Genomic DNA, 21,420 nt, shown 5'->3' on the forward strand with positions numbered 1-21,420 from the left:
GGGATCCATAACCTTATTCGTTTCGCCCGCCTCTCGAAAGAATGGCTCCGATCCTCTCCCCAAAATCCGCACAACGCCGACTACAAATAATGGTACAGAAAGTTCGCTCTTTGTTACTGATTGGTGCAAAAATCTCAGTTGCGCTTGACTGCTGGACATCTCCTTTCCAAAACGCGTTTATGGCTATTAAGGGCTATTTTCATAGATGCCGATTGGAACTATCATGAAATATTGCTAGGCTTTCAACCGGTTAATGGAGAGCATACTGGTAGCTATCTGAGCGAGATACTTCAAGATGTGCTTTATCCGCATGGCATTATTGATCGAGTTCTTGCAGTCGCTACCGATGCCTCTAGTAACAAACGCTTGTTGAAAACCTACATCGGTGTATCAAAGACCTCAATCTCCCGGATAGTACACAGATTATACGGATTTCATGCCTTACCCATGTGATCCTGCTCAGCTTGAAGGACCTTCTCGGCTTTATGAAAGCTAATCCAACGATACTACTGATACTGTCTGGTCGGAGGAAGATCATTCCTTGTATACCTCATAATATGCTTGTTTGATGGTGTTATTCGTCAGCGATCCATAACTGAAAAGCTCATACCTACCTTGCAGGTTTGGTCTGACCAACTGTTGATGTATGATGTATGCCCATATTAGCAGCAAATATGTCTAAACCGCTCGGGGGTGATTACGCTCACACGCACACTTTGAGGATGCGACATGGAAGGCCTGGATTCTGGCAGAAAGTGTTCGTCGGACATGAATGATTGCATCAACGGCACTTTGTATCCATGAGATCATTCGGCGAGGACAAACATCCGGCCCGGACTTGGTAAAGTTGACAGCAAGAGCTGGAATCTGGAATGCATCACCGGAAGATCACGCCTGGAAAAATTCCATGGAAAGCTCACCTGGGCATCGGGTGACGGGCACGGTCTGTAGGTGACGCATATCTCAATCACTGCCCCAGAGTCAAAGGACTCAGGAATTGCGAAATTTGGTACCCTCATTTCGGAGAAAATACTAATCCACTTGCCCGTTATAAGATGATACAAATTCATCTCTCGACCTGGCCCCCAAAAGCCCCAAAACGCCTTCTTGCACCTCAGGACGATTCGAAACAGGCAGCCCCAAGATTAAGTCGATATGGCAACCTCGCTGCGAACAGGACACATGCGGCTTAGCACTGGTTTGAAGGCAAGTTCATTGGTGTCCTCTGTGCCGATTATATGAGTCCATGATCGATCAACTGGTTGCTTTGGCTCCGGAGACTTTTAGAGACTACGGCCAGGTCCACATTCGAGAATGCTTCGCAAGCAGAGACTCGGTTTTTGGATCCCATCGGCGCCCATATAACAGGGTTTACTATTGACTCAGTTACGGTGTTTCTCGAGTGACCGAGTCACTCCGGCTGGATGAAGGGATACTGTATGCGGGCCTGATATGGCTCATATAGCAGAGTGGAGCCGTACCTGGATGTTGTCGGGAGCTACCAGTGATTTGATATCGTTGATTTAAAGGTCGATCTAGCGAGGAGAGTGCCCATTAAATTCCGTGGAAAAGAGTAGCTGCCTCCTTGACCTTCGTGGAAGGCTTGCCGAGGATTCCCCTGTCTGTACATATGTCCAAAACATCTATTCTGGTTCATTTAAATACAAGACATGTCCCAGGGCTACCACAGCTCCGTCGCGTTTTATACGTTCCGCTGGTCTTCTCACAAGGCTACGAAGCCTCCTATAGATGTGTCTTGGGGCCACGTCCAGCCGCAGAACAACTGCCAGATCCGGCTTACGTCAATATTGAGTTCTTCCAGCTCCCAGTGTTCACAAGGTACTTAAATTCTTCTAGCTCTCTAACCTAGGAACTCTTTTAGATTCTACCTGGATGTGCACTATCGGTACATGATTTCGACGCCGGGACAGCGGCTGCCGAGTACCCAATCTATCCGTCGCTCGTGCCTGTATGGTATACCTTCCGTTGTCCTGAATAAATAACTGAAAGCGAAAAAACTGCCACTCAAACTGCTTCCGAGGCGTCACACTAGCCTCACTCCATATGTGTCCTTGATCAGTACTAATTTCAACTCGCACAATCTCTTCCGCGCCCCACGCACGACCGCAAACTTCAACATAACCAGGACAGAAAAATCGTTCTTCCGGACAAGGCCGCACTATCATCGAATTAGGCTCAACCTTCCATACAGGTCTTTTCTGTATTCCCGAGGCATCCGCGGGATCAATCTCGTTGTAAAAAGTTGTCGTGAATGGGCTAGGGGACCTCGTCTCCTGCACAGACAAGCGACATAGCCATTTCGTCGAATTCGTCCCGAACCACCCTGGTACAACCAGTCTCACCGGTCCACCGCGCTCCTTACCCAGAGGCTGGCCATTCATTTCGTATGCCACCAGAGCCTCCGTTGATAGAGCTTTTTCAATCGGCAGGTCTTTTTGGTATCGGTCCGCAGAGACACCAGCGAATGTACCTGAATCCAGCCCATCGGACCAAACAAAATATCCCCTCGCACGATCTGGCCGTGCAATTGCAAGTAGATACCGTAGCGGGACTCCCTTCCATTCGACGTTCCCAATTCTCCAGACATTCTTCGTTGGATCCGTGAGCGGGCTTCCGTAGCACTCATGGAACGACATGACTGATTCGTGATGTATCTGCCGTAATTGTCTCAAATTTATGGAGAACGGACGCTCAACGAGCCCGTCTACTATGAGTTTCCAGCGACTTGTGTCCACGACCGGAGCTCCCATATGGGTTGTTTGGAATAAGCATGCTTCAGGTGTAATGTCTTCTTTGAGCTCATGGGGTTTAGGGGGGCTGGCGGATAAAAAACCCTTTTGATTGAAGCTTGACCAAAGCTTCACGCTCTGAGCCGGGGCGATAGTCACTGCGATCAATGAAATCGACGGGGGCTAGATAGTCATCAGCCATTATGTGCGAATTTTGAGGGGCAACAAGTCAGATGGCGAGAAGTGGCGAGAATGATGCCCCCAGGGCGGATAGAAATATACCCGTCAATATAGTATTCTCTGGTCTTCCACATTACCCGCTACTGCCGCATTATCCGTTGTGCCTTCTGATAACATGGGTCCACAATGAACTCAAATTGGAACTCTTTAAAAAAAAGATCCCTGATCTTAAATAATTTTCAGTTGCTGTTCAAAGGCCATCGTCAAGATTTCGATATCTCATGGATCCCATGGAGGGCAACCTCTCCGGGCGAGGCAAAGCCTTCGCAACAGAGAAGCCAACCTTTCTCGAGGTATTGAGTGATTTGTGGGATCCGGTATCCAACCCGGATGGGATCGTGAATATTGGTCTTGCCGAGAATGTGAGGAATAGTCGCGCTCAATCTCGTCGACGTTAATAACCTTCTAGACTCTCATGCACGCGGAGATGGAGAGGTTTATCAATTCTAATGTAAGGTTCAAAATTGACTTTCATACTCCGCCGCATGATTGCCTGGACCCAGGCTTTGGTACTAAATAGCTTCCGGCAGCTCCAAATCGATACACATGCATTGACCTACGGAGATGGGTTCAACGGATCGCACAAGCTCAAAGGAGCCATTTGTCATTTCCTGAACCGTCTTTTTTCTCCTCAGATCGCGCTACAGCCCTCCCATCTTGCCATTACATCCGGCGTTAGCAACGCAATAGAATGCTGCGCCTGGGCCCTGGGAGACTCTGGGGATTACATTCTGGTTGGACGGCCATATTTCAATGCATTTAAGACGATATTTGGAACCAGACCAGGGTAAGGAATCACTAGCAAAATTCCGGATGAAGCGAACTTACTTTTACAGAATTAACCTTCTCGAAGTAACGTTCGGAGCAACAGATCCATTCAGCATGGCTGCAGTTAAAGAGTACGAGAAGGCATACGCTGAATCAAAGAGTAAAAATCTTCGCATTAAAGCTCTTCTACTGTGTTCACCACACAATCCCCTCGGTACGTTCCCGTGTCTTGCTAGGGTACAGTTCGATTATTTATTAACAAGGAGTCAAGGACGCTGCTACTCTGAAAATGTACTAAGGGTATACATGAAGTTCTGTAACAGACATGGCATTCACCTAATCTCTGATGAGATCTATGCTCTGTCTGTTTGGGAGAACCCTCGTTTTCCAGGAGCCGCAGGATTCAGATCAATCTTGTCTATGAATGCAGATGACGTGATTGAACCAAGCATGATGCATGTTGTATGGGGATTAAGTAAAGTATGAAGCGCCCTTTCATTGGCCTCGACGGAATCTAACTTAATGTTGATTAGGATTTCGGCGCGACAGGTCTCAGGATTGGTTGTTTGATTAGTCAGTCAAATAATAATCTTTTGGAGGCTGCAGATGGCATTTCGTGAGATTGTACCACGTACTTGGCTTCGGGTTACATGCTGATGAAACTCTCTCTCTCTAATTAGCCTCCATAATTTCCCTTCGAGCCTCGCAGACCAAGTTGGAACGTCTCTCTTACTAGACGACACGTTCACCAGAGAGTACATCGCAACCAATCAAATTCGCTTGGCAGAAAGCTACCGTTTTGCGACGGAATTTCTCCAGTCCCATCATATTCAATACGTTGAATGTAATGCCGCATTTTTCATTTGGATGAACTTGGGAGCCGCAGTCAAAAATCGCACGGCCAGTGATAAGGATATTCTGACAAGACTTCGAAAAGAGAGAGTGTATGTCGCGGCTGGGACCAACTATGCCGCCGAGGAAGCGGGGTGGTTTCGAATGGTGTTTGCGCATCCTCAGACTTTGTTGAGCGAGGGACTCAATAGGATGCTTCGGGCTATCCAATCGTAGGTCGTGCTTGCAAGAGACAAGGAACCCCTGCGTGAGCATGTGGTCGTGAAACTTTACTATATGCTGCTCTGCTCGCTTGGCCTGAATCCGATCAAGAATTTCAAGCGTTGCCTTGTTCCACGCCAACTTGCTCTGTCCAACTGCAAAACTTGTCAGGATGAGGGATTGATGTACCGGCTAGTACTTACCATGTCCAATAGAATGAGATGATTGATTGTAAATATTGAGATCGGTTGAGCGATCTCAGGGTCTCTATATTTGAACTATGGCATGTTATGACAACATCCTATGAGGAAAATGGGTGAACGATGAATAAGTCGATCTCGAAATGGTCCTAACTAGTGTTACTAGACCACTTCTTGAGATTGTCAGATGCTTCCAGAATGTTCTACTGTACCGTGAAGCCTTCAAAGTAGAGAGTATAGAGATAAGGAATTCCATCTTTTGGTTAGATTTTGGAAGAAAAAAAGAAAGAAAAAATAGAAAGGTATCTTTCCTAAACTGCGAGTTCTGCGCCGAATCCAACTAGTATCATATGCTAGGGCCAACTCGTTGCAGCAGGTCCATGCGAGTTTCCTATCATTTCACTACTCGGGCTGGTATTCCAGCTCCGAAAGCTTTACGGCCCGATGCAAGAATCCCTTGACGGTCTTTCGTATCTGGTCTCTGAGACTACCCCTGCTGAAACTAGAAAGAACTCAGTATATGAGAAAGTGGAGCCGGGCTATAATATGATCACATAACCATCACCAAGGTCCGGTCTTGCTCGTCGCGAATTTTTGGTAGCCTCTCGATCTGGTCTCCCGAGGCCTCAAGCGAGACTATATTATAGTCGGGGTACTCCTTGGTAAAATCAGGCTCTTTCATGTTTTCCTATTGACATCTTATCATGTGCAAGCCCGTTTTCTACGTAGATTGAAATGCCGAGAATCTGCATACGTATTTGTGTCAGTACCAAATAAAGGTTCCATTTTGAATCCGGTGACATAAATAGAGCCTTTATCCAGAATATATTCCTCAAGGAGGGGGTTGAGCAGGTCCTCGGCTGCGCCAACCATTTATAACTTATTAGTGTGCTGGTTGACTTGGATGCGGAAGCTGAAGGGTCTGCTCACCGATTGATTCTATCTGCTATACCAAATGCAGCCGGCAGACCCGAAGAGCACAGGTATTACAGCCATTGTAGCGGGGAAACTGTCCTCAAACAGTTTGTCAGGTGACTGCTGCCTCAGCTGTCAGGCGTTCTATTTTGTTTTTTTAAGTACAAGTGTTAGCATAGTTAATTTACCATCCACCCTTCGGGTCACCAATGTTATCTTCGTTATTCGGATATACGCTGCGGTTATGCTAAGGTCTCGAATGCTCTAATGCACTATTCTTTTTAGGGTACTGCCTACTATACATACAATACGTACACCCTGCGGATGTAGTGTTGTTTTCCGATTCTCTCCCCTTATCTGCCTATACAGATAGCCATCAGGTATATCCTATCTTATATATGGCGAGCGACGCAGGGAACCTTCTTTAACTAAAGGGTGACTAAAAAACAGAGAAAAATACTATTGTAGAAGTAGGTATTACATTTGACCCTGAGAAAATCAGAAAATTAGATATATTAATACAGTACATAGGTACAGCTTAATGTTCAGTAGAATAAGCTTATTTAATATATTAACCAGAACGCTATATTCTTAAGAATATATATAGTTTCTGTAAGCAACACTTACTGACTAGTATACAGGAAATTAGGCATCGCCAGAACCCACTATAACCCGGACCCAACCCAACCCAATCCAACCCAAAATGGGGTTTGGATCGCATACAGTAACCTATTGATGGGTCTTGGGTTATGGGTGATAACCCAAAACCTATTTGGGTACCCATTGGGTTTCTATTTTAGAGTAAACATATCAAACAGGCTACTAAGACCACTACTTATATAACTGCATAATTCTGTATTCCTTTAGCCGTAATATTAGGTATTTGATTTTCATTAGTATGGCTCTTGATACTAGATATTCGTTATATTTGTGAATTTATTAATTAAATTGTACAGTTACAGGAGACATTGATTAATAACTAGCAAGTAAATAAATTTAAAACCTAATAAATCTCAAAAATATCATCAGTCCTAGCTTTACGCTTTTATCCTGATATATAAAGCTAGGATAGCTAAGATAGTAATAGAGGCTATAATGGCTATAGCTTATTAAGATCATAACTACCTGATCTAGCTATCTCCTCCCTCTCCTTAGTTATAGCTAGCTCTTCATCCTTATTATTACTATTGCTATTAATCTGAACCTCCTCTATATCCTCTGTATCCTGTTCTCTGGCTGCCTTAATCTTATATAGAGTAAAATACTTCTCTAGTTCCTCTGTCTCTATAACGCGTTCTAGTGTCTGGATTTCTATACCACTCGGCCAAAGGAGACCACAATATCAAAGCTCTTGCTTTGATATTTCCAGACTACATATATAAAGGATTGCAGGTAGCGCGCCAGTATACCGGAATCCCGTTACAGCTGCCTTCTATAGAGATTTATAATAAGGTAGAATATAAAGTTAGAGAAATACTTAACCACAGAGAAAGGTATGTTAGCAGAGGTAAACAAACTGAGATATTGGTAAAATCGACTGGGTATACAGAGACTATATGGGAGCCAGTAGATAAGACGTAGGATTTTATAGTAATAGATACATACGAGAGGTAATTCGGCTGTATTACAAGGGTGTCCTAACTATAAGTTGCTGCTAAAAAGAATATAGTGATACTGGTGCCACAGCTTTCAGCCAAAAGATGAAGGACTACAACTTTGAGCCGAAAGATGACGTGAGGAGGGGGGTACTGTAACGGGCCTAGGCCCGAGGAGATATCATATAGTGTTACGTGACCTTTTCCTGCAGGAAAACCAGGTAGAAGCTTACATATATGACTCTTCTTTAAGATTGTTGTAAACAGCATGCAGGCCTAGCCCCAATTGAACAGTTGTCGCTACAGCCCTTCATAGATTTTACAAGTTCTGAATATTTAAAGTTAACCGTACAAAGGAAATCATCAGCAGTCAGGGTAGGAAAAAAGTAAGCAGTGAGGGTAGTGGGTCTAAATACTGTCCATATATAAGGGTCCTACACCGCCAAGCAGTGAGTCTGATTGCTCCAGGTCCCTTGAAATAGGACGAGTGTCCCTATATACCTAATCCTCTGTGGTGTGGTATATCGAAGGGTACGTCTGGTGGTATACCAGACCCGACCCTTCTATCTGCCCGTTGGTTACCTACTGGTATACCCCAAGGTCACGTGGTCTTACCGGGTATCTGTACTTTCGGCGTAGTGTAGGTGACGGTAGAAAGAACGCTTCCTCCCGCGTCGCGCTAGCCGTTGCATGGTTTAGTCCAGTATAGTTTGAGACGGTGAATCAAAGGCTGATTCTGACATTTATTCGCGTGATCTGATCCTGCGTTCCTTTCCTAGGAACGGTTGGCTCTCGGTGGCCCATCTGTAGGTTGCGGCCCCTTGTGTCGCAGGGTCCATAACACTCATTTGATTTGATTTACCCCTATGGCATAGATACCGAAATTTTAGGCCCTAACTTCAACTCTTAGAACCCTAGTGTCTAGAGAATACTAATTATATAAGTGGGCAGCCCTCCCCCATCAAAACAAAACCCTAGAAATCTTTTAGAAAACTCTAGAAATTTTCTAGACTAGATATCTAAATTCTAATTAAAGATATTATTAGATTAGCTCTAGACTTAGAACTTCTCAAACCCCGATCAAAAAATATCAAAAAATAAGGTACTTAGCGAGGGGTTGTAATGTGGGTCCAAAAAGTCGACCCCCTTGCCAAGCCTTTCTTCAAGCGCGCCCCCGGGGTCGGGCTGGCACATATTTAAGAGTTACACAAATTCCTGTCTATTCAAGAAGCCACGCAGATCTGCCATCAGTTTCAACTGATCAGTGGCAACGAGGATGTCAGGTCATGTGGAGTGGATTATGCTGTCAAGTTGTACAGACTTGGGCCGATAGGAATGGAATGCAAAGTTCTAGCACAGCGATGGGACTTTTGATGGAACATGAGTACCCTCAATGCCTATGATCCCAGAAATCAGACAAGCAATCGAGCCGGTATATGAGAGGCGCATCTGCCCTGTTTGCTTATCACATTGCGCAAGACGAAGGTGTGTTACTGTCTTGACACCACCATCCCCAGGAAGATACAATCCCTATAGGGATTCAAACTATCAAACTCTTGAAGAGCTAATCCTGCAAAGAATATTTGGTCCTAGAGTTACGAGAATCGAAATCGTGCATCCGAATATAGTCAATACTGAGGATTTTCGCTATCAGCTCGGGCTGCACGATCAGAGAAACTTCGTGGAGGATGGGTTTGGTCACCCTTCGGTAGACCTGTGCATGGGAGTCCTGCTTATATAAGTGGGAATATTCCCACTTACGTAAGTCCCATGGGGCCATGGGAATGGGATAGGACTGAAGGCCATGCCCATGGGAGTCCCATGGGACTCCAATAGAAAAATACGCTAACTATATATGGCTAGGGTATATTTTTGATCTAACCTTAGAAAGTAATTTTTGATATTTCATGTAACCTTTGTCAATATATATATCTGCGTAGCAAGTTCCTACACCACCAATCTGATATATATTTTACTTAAATTCATATTGATTATCAATTAACTTATTCTCTTTTAATTAATACTAATTTTATTTAAAAAAGATTATTCAAGAAGCCTTGGCAGGTCCCATGGGATCTTGGCAAATGGGATAGGATTCGATTTTTACTCCCATGGGACACCCATGCACAGGTCTACCCTTCGGCTGATATAAATTGGCGCCATGTAGCACCACGCCAGTCCCTTGCTTTGATTGGGATTAGTTGACCGTGAAAAATTTGCGCCAAGGGTACATTTCTGCTCGCAGGAAAACAAAAGGACAACAATTTGCTCAGCTCTATTCAAATAGCGGGAACAGAATATCACCAAATGGGTGTAACAGGAGCAGGTTTCAAAAATGATACATTTGCTGTCTATTGAGCACTTGAAAATTTCTAGGTTGCGGGGTGCTTTGGGGCCAAGTGTCTCGGGTTCGGGCTTGGGTCCCTGAGGAGTGCCAGTGTGCGGAGGAATACGGAGTGTCTAGTGAACATGGAGTGAATACTAGCCTGGAGTGTCGAGGCGTAGGAAATAGCAGCCCTAGGCATCTAGGTCACCATCCTTAGATAATAATACAGCCCTGGAGAATACTAATTCCAAATGTTCATTTCATTCAGGTTTTCCAAGATCGTGGATATACCTAGTATTGAAGACGTGCGAATACAGAATTTTAATGAGACTGAAGCACTTTCAAATCATCCTCTGGACCTGCTGACGGGAAGCAAACTTCTTATACTTCGCACTTGACCTCACTCTTGAACCCTTGCCGTAGACCATAAGGATGACAGGCAAAGCTGACAGAGCGATGGCAATGACTCCGATGAGAATGAACGTGTTCTCGATTCCCATTCCTGCAAGCCAATCGGTAAAAGCAAATCTGATAACCATGGCTAAACCATTCCGGATGAACACGACGGCTATAAGAGCATCACTCAAAATCTGATATAGTTAGTACATACGTATCTGCAGAAGTAGCTCGCCAGGGTATACTTACATCGGGATAACAGTCAGTCAGATACGTCAATGCGGCATCCGCGGTAACAATAAAACCAAAGCCGAAGAATGCCTGACCAACGGCGAGAATTATCCAGGGGAGGCCCTGAGACTTTTGTCAGAAACAACCTGTAAAGGCAGTCACTCGAGCAAACTTACCCGACCGAGGCCAATCCCGAAAGCGAGTAATCCGACACAGTTGAACGCCGCTGCCGGAATCATTGTCCAAAGACGCATCTCTGCTTCGAAAACGCCTCCATTTCGATTGGCAAGCCATACAATGAGCCAGTCATTAAAAAACGGAACAGTCAATGTTGCAATTATGCAGCCAATAAACCCACCCAAATGGAATAAGCCGATAGCCGCCGCGCCAAAGTCGTATGGCGGATAAATGAGGAAGTAGGACCCTGCAGAGGCATTTGCCGAAAAGAACGCAAGAAGACAGCCGTATGTTATCGCTGTGAATGCCACTGCTGGAAAGGTGACCAGAATAATGAGAGGCTGGTAGAAATGTTGAGTGATTGGCTGATTAGTCTTGGTAATGAAAGCAAGTCTTTGGCGGATCGTCTTTCTTTTGCCTTGAGAGCTAATTGATAGATTTCGCGATGGGTTAAGTTGTTCTGGCTGCTCTGAAATTTTCTCTTCTGGATTCTTACTCTCTGTAGTCGTGGTGGCTTTGGATCCTGAGTGTCCAACTATTGTTGGTATATACTTCGACTCCTCGAAGAAGAACAAGACGAGAATCAGGTTAACTCCGAGGAATATAGCGATTAACCACCACATCCATCTCCAGCCCATGCTGACAACGACATACCCGGCGGCAATAGGTCCACCAGTGGTCCCAAGGCTCTGCATGAAGATAAAAATACCATTCATACGGGCATGCTGATGGACAAAAAAGAGATCCACGATTGTGATCATGACAAGAGCCTCACTGATGGAGCCTGCCAGACCAGCAAGTAAACTCACGGCGATCAATTCTCCAGCATGGTGGAAGTTTGCCCACCAAATAGCGCAGATAAGCTGTAGAACTGCACTGATAAGATACACTGGGCGACGGCCGTACTTATGCACTAGTGGCATGAAAAAAAGAGCCCCAACTGCTAATCCCGCGAAGTTGGTACCACTGGCTCGGTTGAAGGTTCCATAGTCCAACCCCAATTCGGAAATGTACCAACGGTAACATAGACTGTTGACGTCGATCAAAACAAAAGTAAACAGGACATATGAGCAGGTCAATCCGAAGTTGACAGCCTTTCTGAGAGGAGACCAGTTCTAATCATCGTTAGCTATGCTGTAATAAGAATGAACTCGAGTCGGCGTAGGGCATGTTTACCAGGGGGTCATCAGGGTCACTCGAAGGAGTGGGGTTAAGAATGAGCTCGCCGACCGATGCGTTTCCTATCCCAAAATTGGAATAAGCCCATGAAACAAGATGCAACCTAGTATGTACAACTTACGGTTTTCCAAACGAAGAGTACCAGGAGGGAACTCCTCCAAAAGATGTTCAGACATGGTAATCAAAGAAGACAAGTGATGCTCACAATCCCATTTTCTCTTGCGATTGGGGTGTATCCGGCCTTTTAAAAGCACCTTCAGCCGCTCTTATCAGGAGTAAAAAATATATCCTCGCTTGCCCCTAGCAGTATCTACGCGCACCGACCTGCTATCTCGAGAATTCTGTGCGGGGAAGCGGGGGATCTCCAATACAGATCGATACGCCGTCATACGGCTATTCTGTCCAATGGTATCGCGAAACCAGCCGGCGAATCTCGTTCACGGACCCTTCAATACCAACGCTTACAACGCGTATTAACCGGGGGATCTCGCATGGAGCCCACTACAACGGGGAATTGACCAGGTGCAATCTTTGAGCTTTTTCCGGGTGAGATGCTAACATCCTTTTGGGCACCCTATCTCTCGGATAACATCGGTTCTCACTACCAGATATTCAATTAACTTCATTCCTATTACGTAATGGATATCGAGCAAGGCTGTTAAGATTTATTCCAACCTTGAAAAATTATGTTAACTAGAACCCCATGTATATAGTTAGTTGTCTGAATCGTACAACTGAATACAATGACAATCTGTTGGAATTGAAGACTTGGAGACTCAAGTTATCTTAAGCCCTGGAGGTCTACAAAATCTTGGAAACACACGCTTTCATGAGCCAAATAAATGCCAGCTCGCGATACTTGGAAAAAGAATGTCGAAACAAAGGTTGATACTGAGTTATTAACACGACTATGCTGATATTTATCTATTATTAAAGAGGGATGCTAAGCTGTGGGTATCTTTCAAATATGCAGAAAAGATACTGCACAGATTTCAGATCCAGCTCAGCCCACACGCGAGGGAGTAGCATGCGCAGGTTTGACACAAAGGGGTAAAAGGCGGCACCCCGAATCCCCTCAATTAAAAAAAGTATTCTGTGCCTTTCAGCCACATCATGTGCCTCTGCCCCTGCGACTAACAAAACCAAAGTAATATTAGGAGGATAGTGTCCCACGACATCAAGACAATGACTCACATTCCAGACAAGAGATTGAGAAAGCTCTTTTGCTTGAGAATCGTGTTCCCCGAAAGGAAACTTCAACCGATGTAAAATTAAAAGCGCAGTTGTGCGGTGCATATTTGCTTGGGCTAATAGTAACATCATCTCGTTGTCTGAAAATCGATCTAGGGCAGCTTGGGAAATTTGCGGAGCCCATTCTTTCAGCTCTGTTACAAGACGGTCGAAGGAACTAGAGTCGGGTATATCATCGATTTTCTTGGTTCTGATCGCAGTGGCCAGAATACAGACTCGATAAAGTAATGGAAGAAGAGTGCTGCATAGACCAGCGTGCTGATCAACCAGATAAGGGTCTTCCACTTGATATTGAATGACAGGCATTTGTGCTCGGAATAGTGACTGCGTTGTGTCCAGGAATATAAGACACAAGATTTCTCTCGTGTCCGATTGGTTGAGTTGCCCGGAGTAGTAAAATGGTCGGATGAGAGACAGCGTATATCGGCAAATAGTGCTAGCCGATGCTCCTGAGATCAGCCGGTGAAATGTCACAAGACTCAATCCCAGCGATAGAAAACCTCCAACATGGTCCTTTCTTGTGATTACGGCATTCCTTAATGTCTCCAATGCAGAGGCACAATTTGACCAATCAGTGCTGTTGCACGGTGTTTGGTTGGCTGTGCAGCGTAGGAAAGTTCGTCTAACAGCAGCATATGGATGTAATAGAAGAGTTGGCGCTTCTTCAAGACGGGCTCGAATCGTCCTGGCCATCTCCATGCTTAGAATTGGCCCAAATGAGAAGAACCCACATATTTGGTAGGTTCCTTGATGTGAGTACCGGAAGACAGCGTTTTCCAATATGCGACCGCGATTTGGTACTTGGTCCGCATACGAACATTTCTGGTTGTCGGCGGGGTCATTGTTTGACTCTGGAGAAATTATTGGGCTTGACCAGTCAGACTCGGTAGATAAAATTTGTGGAGATCTGCGAGAAATTGCCATGGAGGATATGGATGCATCTCCTCGGGGCCGAGGTCCTCTTTTTCGTGGTTTTCTGGAGTATGTGCAATTATGTCGGAGACGATAACAGCGGTAGCAATCATTCGCCGGCCCTGGCAGACACCGGTATTTGACCGCATGGCATCTATCGCAAGCCTTGTCGCGAGGCATTGTTTGAAGGGACCGCTGTGAGCAGTCTTTACCAGAGGATGTGGTCAGCAAAGGTGGAGTTCAGAGCCATGCGGTAGGTAAAGAGGAAGGATGTGTGTCGCGACCCCACCATCCGGCGGAAGCTGCCACAATAGCGTCATCGTGTTCTATCTACCCCTCTCTTCAATCTGCCTTGTTGTCCCTTGTTCCTTTGCATTTACCCATCCCAATCGAGGGAATCCAATCTACGCAACGACCGGTCTATATGAAGCAAGTGCTAAGCAATTTTCAGCAACGTAAGTAGCACCTCAAAGGATCTCGAGAATGGTGGTTTCTAAAGTCGCTCTCACTAAGCCTTCTTCCACTGTATCATCGTCCTACTGTCAAAATTTGGATAAGCTCTAGCAACCACGAATACGAAGTTTCAAAATACTTGCTTTGCAAAGACTTTACCTATTCACAGCAATGATTAACGGTAACTTTGCAGAGGCAAAGCAGTAGGTGGCAACCCTGGAAGAAATGGAAAGGGTGGTCTTGGCGCGGAGCTTGGAAGCACTCATACAGTGGCTGTACCTGAGCAAAATCCAGTTCAATTGTGAAGTCCCAGAATATTAAATAACGGCTGCGATAGAGCTCGTCAGACTTGCAGATATGTGCAACATAACCGGGATGGAATCTGAGATGGCTCAGCATATCAGGGCTATACATATTGTCAAGAATCAGTCTCTGTTATTATTGGATTGAATCTATCTATCTATCGTTATCCTCTTGATTACTATCTAAGACCTTGCCTAGTCACAGGTCTCTAGCCTGTCCCTTAGTAAAGTCCATTACAGCCAAATACCCATGGGCACCACGCCCATGGGCGGGTAACAAAATATCGGCCCATGAGCCGCCCATTGCACAGGCCTATATAGGTATGCCCATGGGTTTGCACAGGTCGAAGTAAATGCTCTACCTTTTTTTAACCCTCTCTTAGCTGGGTGCGCAGGATATTGTTAAAAAGGATAAAACGATCTCTTAATATTAGAAATTCAGATACGCAGTCGGAAATCTATTTTAAGGAGGTATTTCTCTGCTTGTTTTTCCTACTGCCTCAGCTAAAATACTATGCATCAAATGAAGTGATGGACCAAGCTCCACGGTATCATCGAAAAGATGCATGGCAGCATTAACACTTTTCGAACGTTCAGTAGGGACCAAATTCGATAGGCAGGGGCTCTCCTTCGCTCGAAGGGCCGCCATTGTAAGTATGAATACAATTTAATATCGTTTAGTACCCAAGAAAAGGCTACAGGAAATGGTCGTCATACCTGGCATAAAGTGTCCATGTGCTTGGAAGGCACCGCGGGATAGAAACAACTGCACTGAGAACAAAGCAGTCATAACATCGAAAGAATTCAAGGCAGAATGGCACAAGCGTTTTATCGTATCTCTCTCCTTCTACCACGACCTGGTGGACTGCCGGCCACAGAACTGACGCTCTGTACGCGAAGTATTGGGTTCGAAGAAAGAGCATTTGCGGATTTATGTCGGACTCTGAAATACAATAACGATTGAAGCTTAGGTATTCTGGTAGGTGCGAGTGCCACTGCTCGACCTCTAATTCCAACTCAGTGGATATAACCGGAGCGAAAATTTGTTTTCCGTTAGGTAATTTCCGAGTCGATGTCGTACAGAGTTGGAGCATTCGCCGCATGGCGATCTCCGCCAAGAAGTATGACAAGAGCTTACTCGGGAACTTCAGGCTACCAAACGGGCGGTCAGGAGTATCAACTGGCGTGCTGAAAGGAGATGGCAGTGTCTCATCTACATGCTGTGACCAAGATGGTAGGGCGATTTCTGTATCGAGGGACCAGATGCCGCTGCTAGTCAGATCCAGCTGGGTTGCTAGCTCGGTTTCGATCAATAGAGTCACCCATAATGCACGCCGAAGAAGTTCCTGGTTTTCAGTGTCGAGAGATGCACTCTTCAGCAAGCTCTGGGCACGCATGGAGGCAATGAGAATATAATCGTGCGCTTGGCAGGGCTTAACCAGGCATAAATAGTATATGCTCAGAAAGATCAGACATTGCAAAGCCGTGAGACTGCCTTCGGGAAGAATTGTCGGGAGTAGAAGCAGCGCCTCTTCTATTAATGGTGCGTCTGGTCGCTCTCTGAGCGCTGCGGGCAGCGAGTCATACCGAGCCAGCGAACCTATCGCCACCAGGATCAGATACAGGCAGCGCTTGGAAGAGGTTCTTGGCAGACTTCCTGTCTTAAAGAGCTTCTTGCGAAGCCGAACGCTGAGGATAGGATACAGCTATGGACTTTGTCGAAAAGATTCGTGAGAGCACTACCAAACTCCATGAGTTAAGAGTTTGAAACCAGGCGAAACTCTGAGGAGAATGCTAGAGAATGCTAGCTAGCAACTCTCAACACTCACCTGGTTGGGCTGGAACCGCTGGAAAAGAAATTGCGCACTCCAAGGGACGAGGGATGAGGCGTCGGAACCATTGCTCGTCCAGCATTGGTCATGCGTCGAGCAATGTCCCTTCCAAGGCCCAAGAGTTCCATGAAACCCGCATCCTGAATCACCATACATGGAACAAAAGAATATCTAAGTTCGTCTGGTTTACCAATTTGCTCTTGGCCCCAGCCGTAGATCGATATGGCGGCGGGCACCTGGTTAATCAAACAACATCGGTGCTGCTGAGGGGAAGAAAACAACTTCTCGATACTATTTAGACGATGCTGGATGGTGCACAGCTCTATTTCCACCCTGTGGCAGTTTTCAGCGTCCCGCAGATCCTATTAGCTTTCCAGCAAAATCCGTACCTTGATTTGGTTGGACTCAGCACTTTGGGGTAGATGCAGTCAACATTCCGCCGGGCACAAGTCCCACATTTCGGCCGCGATCCGTCGCACTTTGTCCGCCGAGCACGACAACAGTCGCAAGCGCCAGTGTTACGCCGTCGGCGGTTAGTGGTTATCATGCTAGATGTGTATGTTCGTATAAATTCCCATTCCTTGCGGAAGATGCCGAGTCTCCGCGAGGGAAGTATGGTTTAATTTAAAACGCTCGCGTAGTTGGAGGATGATGTTGCCTCGTACCGCACTAATCCTCAGGGCATGTTTTTCTTACTGGCTGGGAACTACGGGGTCGGTCTAGCTTAGATGGCCTCTTAGGTTATATTTCGTTACCCATTGCCATTTAGATCCGGTCAGTAATGTCCGAGGGTGCAGAATTGAGGTTGTAGTGTTGTGGAAAGACCGGGTGCTTTCGGATAAAGCCCCAAATACTAGTCTACCCTCTGTCCAATCAAACTTGCTTTCTCACATTGAAAGTTTTCCAACGCCCATAATGGACTTATTGAGTGACCTCAACCCTGTGGGCTTGGTGTGTTGGACAGTGCCGTCCCCCGCATTGAGGCACTTCGCTGATGGTGTGCGGGGCCGAGTAATAGGACTCGGTCGGGATATCGTGGAAGCTACATGAAACTCCTTTCTGATTGGGAAGGTAACGAAGTCGGTACTATCCCGGGTTTCTTTGCTCCTTGATCATTTTGGACTAAGTATACAAAGCTTCCTCCAAGAGCTCTAGAGGGGCCGGCAAACATATAACTCGCTGAAATTCTCCGCCATATTCCCGAAGAAACATCGAACCAAGGCTTCCCATGATTAGGTAGCGAGGTGTTATGGCTGATTCTGTGATCTGCCTGGGCAGGAATGTGTCATCTGCTGCCGTGTTGATTAACTAAGTTAACTAACTGATATGCAGATGTAATATGAAGTGCTCATTGCACAGGCCTTTAAAAGTTACCCTATTTAAATAAAAAAAATATAATTTTGAGACGCCCCTAGCCTGGGTGAAGAACGGATCCTTGAGCGACGATCTTGAAGGCATCTCAAGGGTATAAATTACCTTTGTCGTCCGAACTGAGAATGGATGTTAACACACTTCTACCCAACGCAAACACACAATTGCATCATTGTAGCGATCATGTTCCTCGCCTTAGCATTCGCACTCGCCACTCGTATTTTCGCGGATGACTTTCGTCCAGTCTACCATTTTGTCCCTGAGGCGAACTGGATGAACGAGCCCAACGGGTTGATTAAGATCAAATCAACCTGGCACCTGTTCTATCAGCATAACCCAACGGCAAATGTCTGGGGTAATCTGAACTGGGGCCACGCAACCAGTAGTGACCTGGTTCACTGGACTCACGAGCCACTTGCCATTACAAGCGAGAACGGCGTCGAAGCCTTCACCGGCACCAGCTATTATGATGCCGACAACACCTCCGGTCTGGGATCTTCTACCAGCCCACCCTATCTGGCCTACTACACTGGGTACTTCCCTTCCAATGGCACCCAGGACCAGCGCCTTGCCTTTAGCGTCGACGATGGTGTCACCTGGACGAAGTACCATGACAATCCTATTATCTCAGCTGCCGAGGAGTCGCCGTCCGACTTGACGGGTGGGCTGGAGACCCGCGACCCTAAGGTCTTTTTCCACGAGACATCTGGAAAATGGGTCATGGTCCTTGCTCATGGCGGACAGGACAAGCTGTTGTTTTGGACATCGTCGAACGCAAAGTCCTGGACGTGGAAGAGCGACCTTTCTGCTGGCCAAATCGAGGGTCTACCGTCTGGAATCACTGGGTGGGAAGTGCCTGATATGTTCGAGCTTCCTATCCAGGACACAAACTCGACTACCTGGGTGTTGATTATGACTCCTGCAACCGGATCTCCCGCTGGTGGTAATGGTGTGGTAGCCCTGACTGGCTCCTTTGACGGATCAACATTCAAACCCGACCCCGTCGACCCTTCTACCCTTTGGCTCGACTACGGTCGCGATTTCGACGGTGCCATGAGTTGGGAAAATGTCCCTGCTGTAGACGGGCGGCGGATCCTTGCCTCTGTCATGAACAGCTACGGCGCTAGCCCACCAACCAATACCTGGAAAGGGATGCTCTCTTTCCCTCGGACCATTAACCTGAAGGAGATAGCCTCCAAGCGATACTTCCTCCAGCAGCCTGTCAATGAGATCAACCTTGTTGGTTCCTCACTCGCGATAATTCAGAATCAAGCAATTATCAGCGGCCAAACGTTGCTGTCATCCATCCGCGGGACCGCATTAGATATCAAACTTGCCTTTACCATTGAGGCAGGCGCCAAACTCTCGCTGGCGGTGCGCAAGGCCGCATCAGAGCAAACAATTATCCAGTATGAACAGACAACCTCTTCGATATCTGTTGATCGAACGACGAGTGGAAACATCTCCTACGACCCAGCTGCAGGCGGTGTCCACAGTGCGACACTTAAACCAGATGGCTCTGGGGTAATTCAACTCCGCGTCCTAGTCGACACTTGCTCGGTGGAGGTCTTTGGCGGAGAAGGAGAATTTGTGATTTCAGACCTGATTTTCCCGAGCGAGGCCTCTGATGAGGTATACTTGGAGGCCAATGGGGGATCGGCTAATTTGCACTCCGTCGAGGTGCGCGGCATTTCGCTCAATTAATGCGGGAACCATGTGATTCCCTCGTAACCTCTAGTCTGCATTGCCAAGTCCAATGATTTTAAATTTGGTTCTCTACTCCTCAATAAGGTTTCTTTTTATTTCTTTCGGCTTTCTATTTTCCGGACGTCCAAGATGTAAGGAATACGCAACCCAATTTCCATTTTTATTCCCGTTACTTTTGATCTCATTTATTTCTCTTTTCTATTTGTCGATTGAGGCTTCTGCGAAACTACGAGGCTAGCGCAGATCAAAAACGAAGCCACACCATTGGAATTCATCCCAAGGCTCTCAAAGTTTCTAGCTATAGTAAAAAGACTCAAGTTGATTCCTAATCAACTTGGTCTTCTTCCTGTAAATATAGCCGCATTCATTCTCTCGGAAACTACTAGTGCTAGTGGAATAATCAATCGTCTTATGAATAGCATAAATTAAGCACAGTCAAGTACACCAGAAAGCCTTTCATTTTCCAAGTATAATAAGCATTCTAACATTACATATTGTAGTGGAGGAATCGCTCTGGTGATGTCAGGTGAAGTTGTAGGCCTTTGGCCTTACATGCAGTATATAAGCCCTCCATGATAGTTAACTTACACACCACCTTTCGGGTCACCAATGTTATTTTCGTTATTTGGATGCACGCTGCGGTTATGCTAAGGGCTCGAATGCTCTGAATACTGTTTTCTCATGGGCACCGCTCTGTCTACTACTCTCCTGCACTCTGCGAGTGTGGTGGTTTTGTCCCCTTGCGATCGACCCGCCTGCCAATGGAGACTGCCAGCGAGCATTCCCATCTTTTGCTAGGTAACTTAATATATAATCCAAGGTTATAGCCTACTAGCAGTTTTTATATATCCAGATCCAGTAGGTAGAATTATAGTAGAAGAGCTCTATAAGATTATCTATAATAACAGTTTTAGTGGGAAGAGGCTAGGTAAGAAAAAGAATCCTTAGATCTGTAGGGTTTATAAGGTATGTAGATATGTGTAGTAGAGAGGAGAATTCTACTAGAGTTCAGTATATTACTATATATAAATCTTTCCCAAAGCATTATAGCCTTTGTAAGTACGAAGCCCCTGAATGTGATAGCTCTGATAACTTGAGCTTACGTCCTGGGGTACCCAGGAGCACGCACAACAGGCCAACTATCAGGCTAAGAACGCCATTAAGCCCCTGGGTGCACGCGGACTAGAGTATAGGTAGGAAAAAAAGATACCTTAAGAACTGGGTTAGGCCAAATTGTTATTCGTAGTTCTTGGAGTTAGAGAGAACAGAACTAGAATATTAGTATTAGATCAATAAACTTATAGGCTAGAAGGGGAGCGAACAATAGGTTAATTTAATCTTCTTATTAAAGCCAGACATTAAGGTTGATTAATACTTCAAAATAATCTTGTTTTAGCAAAGTATAGATAGTAAGTATAGATAGTCACAAACTCAACAGGAATTAAATCTCGGCTACATCGACATTTTACCAGTCATCCCCGTTAATCGTAACAGATGATTATCCAGCATCCCCGCCTTTATGCATATTCACCCTCTGATTCGCCGTCTCACTCCATACTTCGTACAGTAGCAGTCTCGGGCCAAGGATGTACCCCGCAGTCCGTGCCCAACCATGTCCCCAAGCTCGGAGTCGATACCCAATTCAGTGCAGTCTTCATCTCGTTCATCGATTTTGTTGGACGGCCTTTATTAAAGCTCCTAACCACCGAGCCCCGATACAAGCGAGCCCTCAAAGCAAGACCTTTCGGATCATTCGGATCTC

General features: G+C 45.9%; 7 protein-coding genes across 7 annotated transcripts; 2 read left to right on the forward strand and 5 right to left on the reverse strand.

Moving 5' to 3' along the window:
* Positions 1–1,853: 1,853 nt before the first annotated feature.
* Positions 1,854–2,657, reverse strand: N7481_013396 (uncharacterized protein; the record flags this gene model as incomplete). The annotated part of the gene is made up of 1 exon (XM_057272615.1): positions 1,854–2,657. One exon carries the CDS (start codon positions 2,655–2,657, stop codon positions 1,854–1,856), a length of 804 nt encoding a protein of 267 aa, XP_057115247.1.
* Positions 2,658–3,211: 554 nt separating this feature from the next.
* Positions 3,212–4,826, forward strand: N7481_013397 (aspartate aminotransferase; the record flags this gene model as incomplete). Its single annotated transcript, XM_057272616.1, has 6 exons — positions 3,212–3,352; positions 3,400–3,441; positions 3,521–3,777; positions 3,827–3,972; positions 4,292–4,331; positions 4,439–4,826. The coding sequence occupies 6 exons, from the start codon at positions 3,212–3,214 to the stop codon at positions 4,824–4,826; spliced, it is 1,014 nt and encodes a 337-aa protein (XP_057115248.1).
* Positions 4,827–9,085: 4,259 nt separating this feature from the next.
* On the reverse strand, positions 9,086–9,327 carry N7481_013398 (uncharacterized protein; the record flags this gene model as incomplete). Its single annotated transcript, XM_057272617.1, has 2 exons — positions 9,086–9,250; positions 9,283–9,327. The coding sequence occupies 2 exons, from the start codon at positions 9,325–9,327 to the stop codon at positions 9,086–9,088; spliced, it is 210 nt and encodes a 69-aa protein (XP_057115249.1).
* An 861-nt stretch (positions 9,328–10,188) lies between these two features.
* Positions 10,189–12,006, reverse strand: N7481_013399 (uncharacterized protein; the record flags this gene model as incomplete). The annotated part of the gene is made up of 5 exons (XM_057272618.1): positions 10,189–10,437; positions 10,493–10,597; positions 10,651–11,766; positions 11,828–11,892; positions 11,952–12,006. The coding sequence occupies 5 exons, from the start codon at positions 12,004–12,006 to the stop codon at positions 10,189–10,191; spliced, it is 1,590 nt and encodes a 529-aa protein (XP_057115250.1).
* A 754-nt stretch (positions 12,007–12,760) lies between these two features.
* Positions 12,761–14,005, reverse strand: N7481_013400 (uncharacterized protein; the record flags this gene model as incomplete). Its single annotated transcript, XM_057272619.1, has 1 exon — positions 12,761–14,005. One exon carries the CDS (start codon positions 14,003–14,005, stop codon positions 12,761–12,763), a length of 1,245 nt encoding a protein of 414 aa, XP_057115251.1.
* A 1,438-nt stretch (positions 14,006–15,443) lies between these two features.
* N7481_013401 (fungal specific transcription factor domain-containing protein) lies at positions 15,444–16,732 on the reverse strand (the record flags this gene model as incomplete). Its single annotated transcript, XM_057272620.1, has 2 exons — positions 15,444–16,437; positions 16,578–16,732. The coding sequence occupies 2 exons, from the start codon at positions 16,730–16,732 to the stop codon at positions 15,444–15,446; spliced, it is 1,149 nt and encodes a 382-aa protein (XP_057115252.1).
* A 1,402-nt stretch (positions 16,733–18,134) lies between these two features.
* Positions 18,135–19,655, forward strand: N7481_013402 (glycoside hydrolase family 32 protein; the record flags this gene model as incomplete). The annotated part of the gene is made up of 1 exon (XM_057272621.1): positions 18,135–19,655. One exon carries the CDS (start codon positions 18,135–18,137, stop codon positions 19,653–19,655), a length of 1,521 nt encoding a protein of 506 aa, XP_057115253.1.
* Between the last annotated feature and the right edge of the window lie 1,765 nt (positions 19,656–21,420).

The sequence above is a fragment of the Penicillium waksmanii genome, assembly GCF_028829765.1.
Source record: "Penicillium waksmanii strain IBT 27052 chromosome Unknown utg000011l:1.0-400869.0:1.0-401085.0, whole genome shotgun sequence".
Taxonomy (NCBI): domain Eukaryota; kingdom Fungi; phylum Ascomycota; class Eurotiomycetes; order Eurotiales; family Aspergillaceae; genus Penicillium; species Penicillium waksmanii.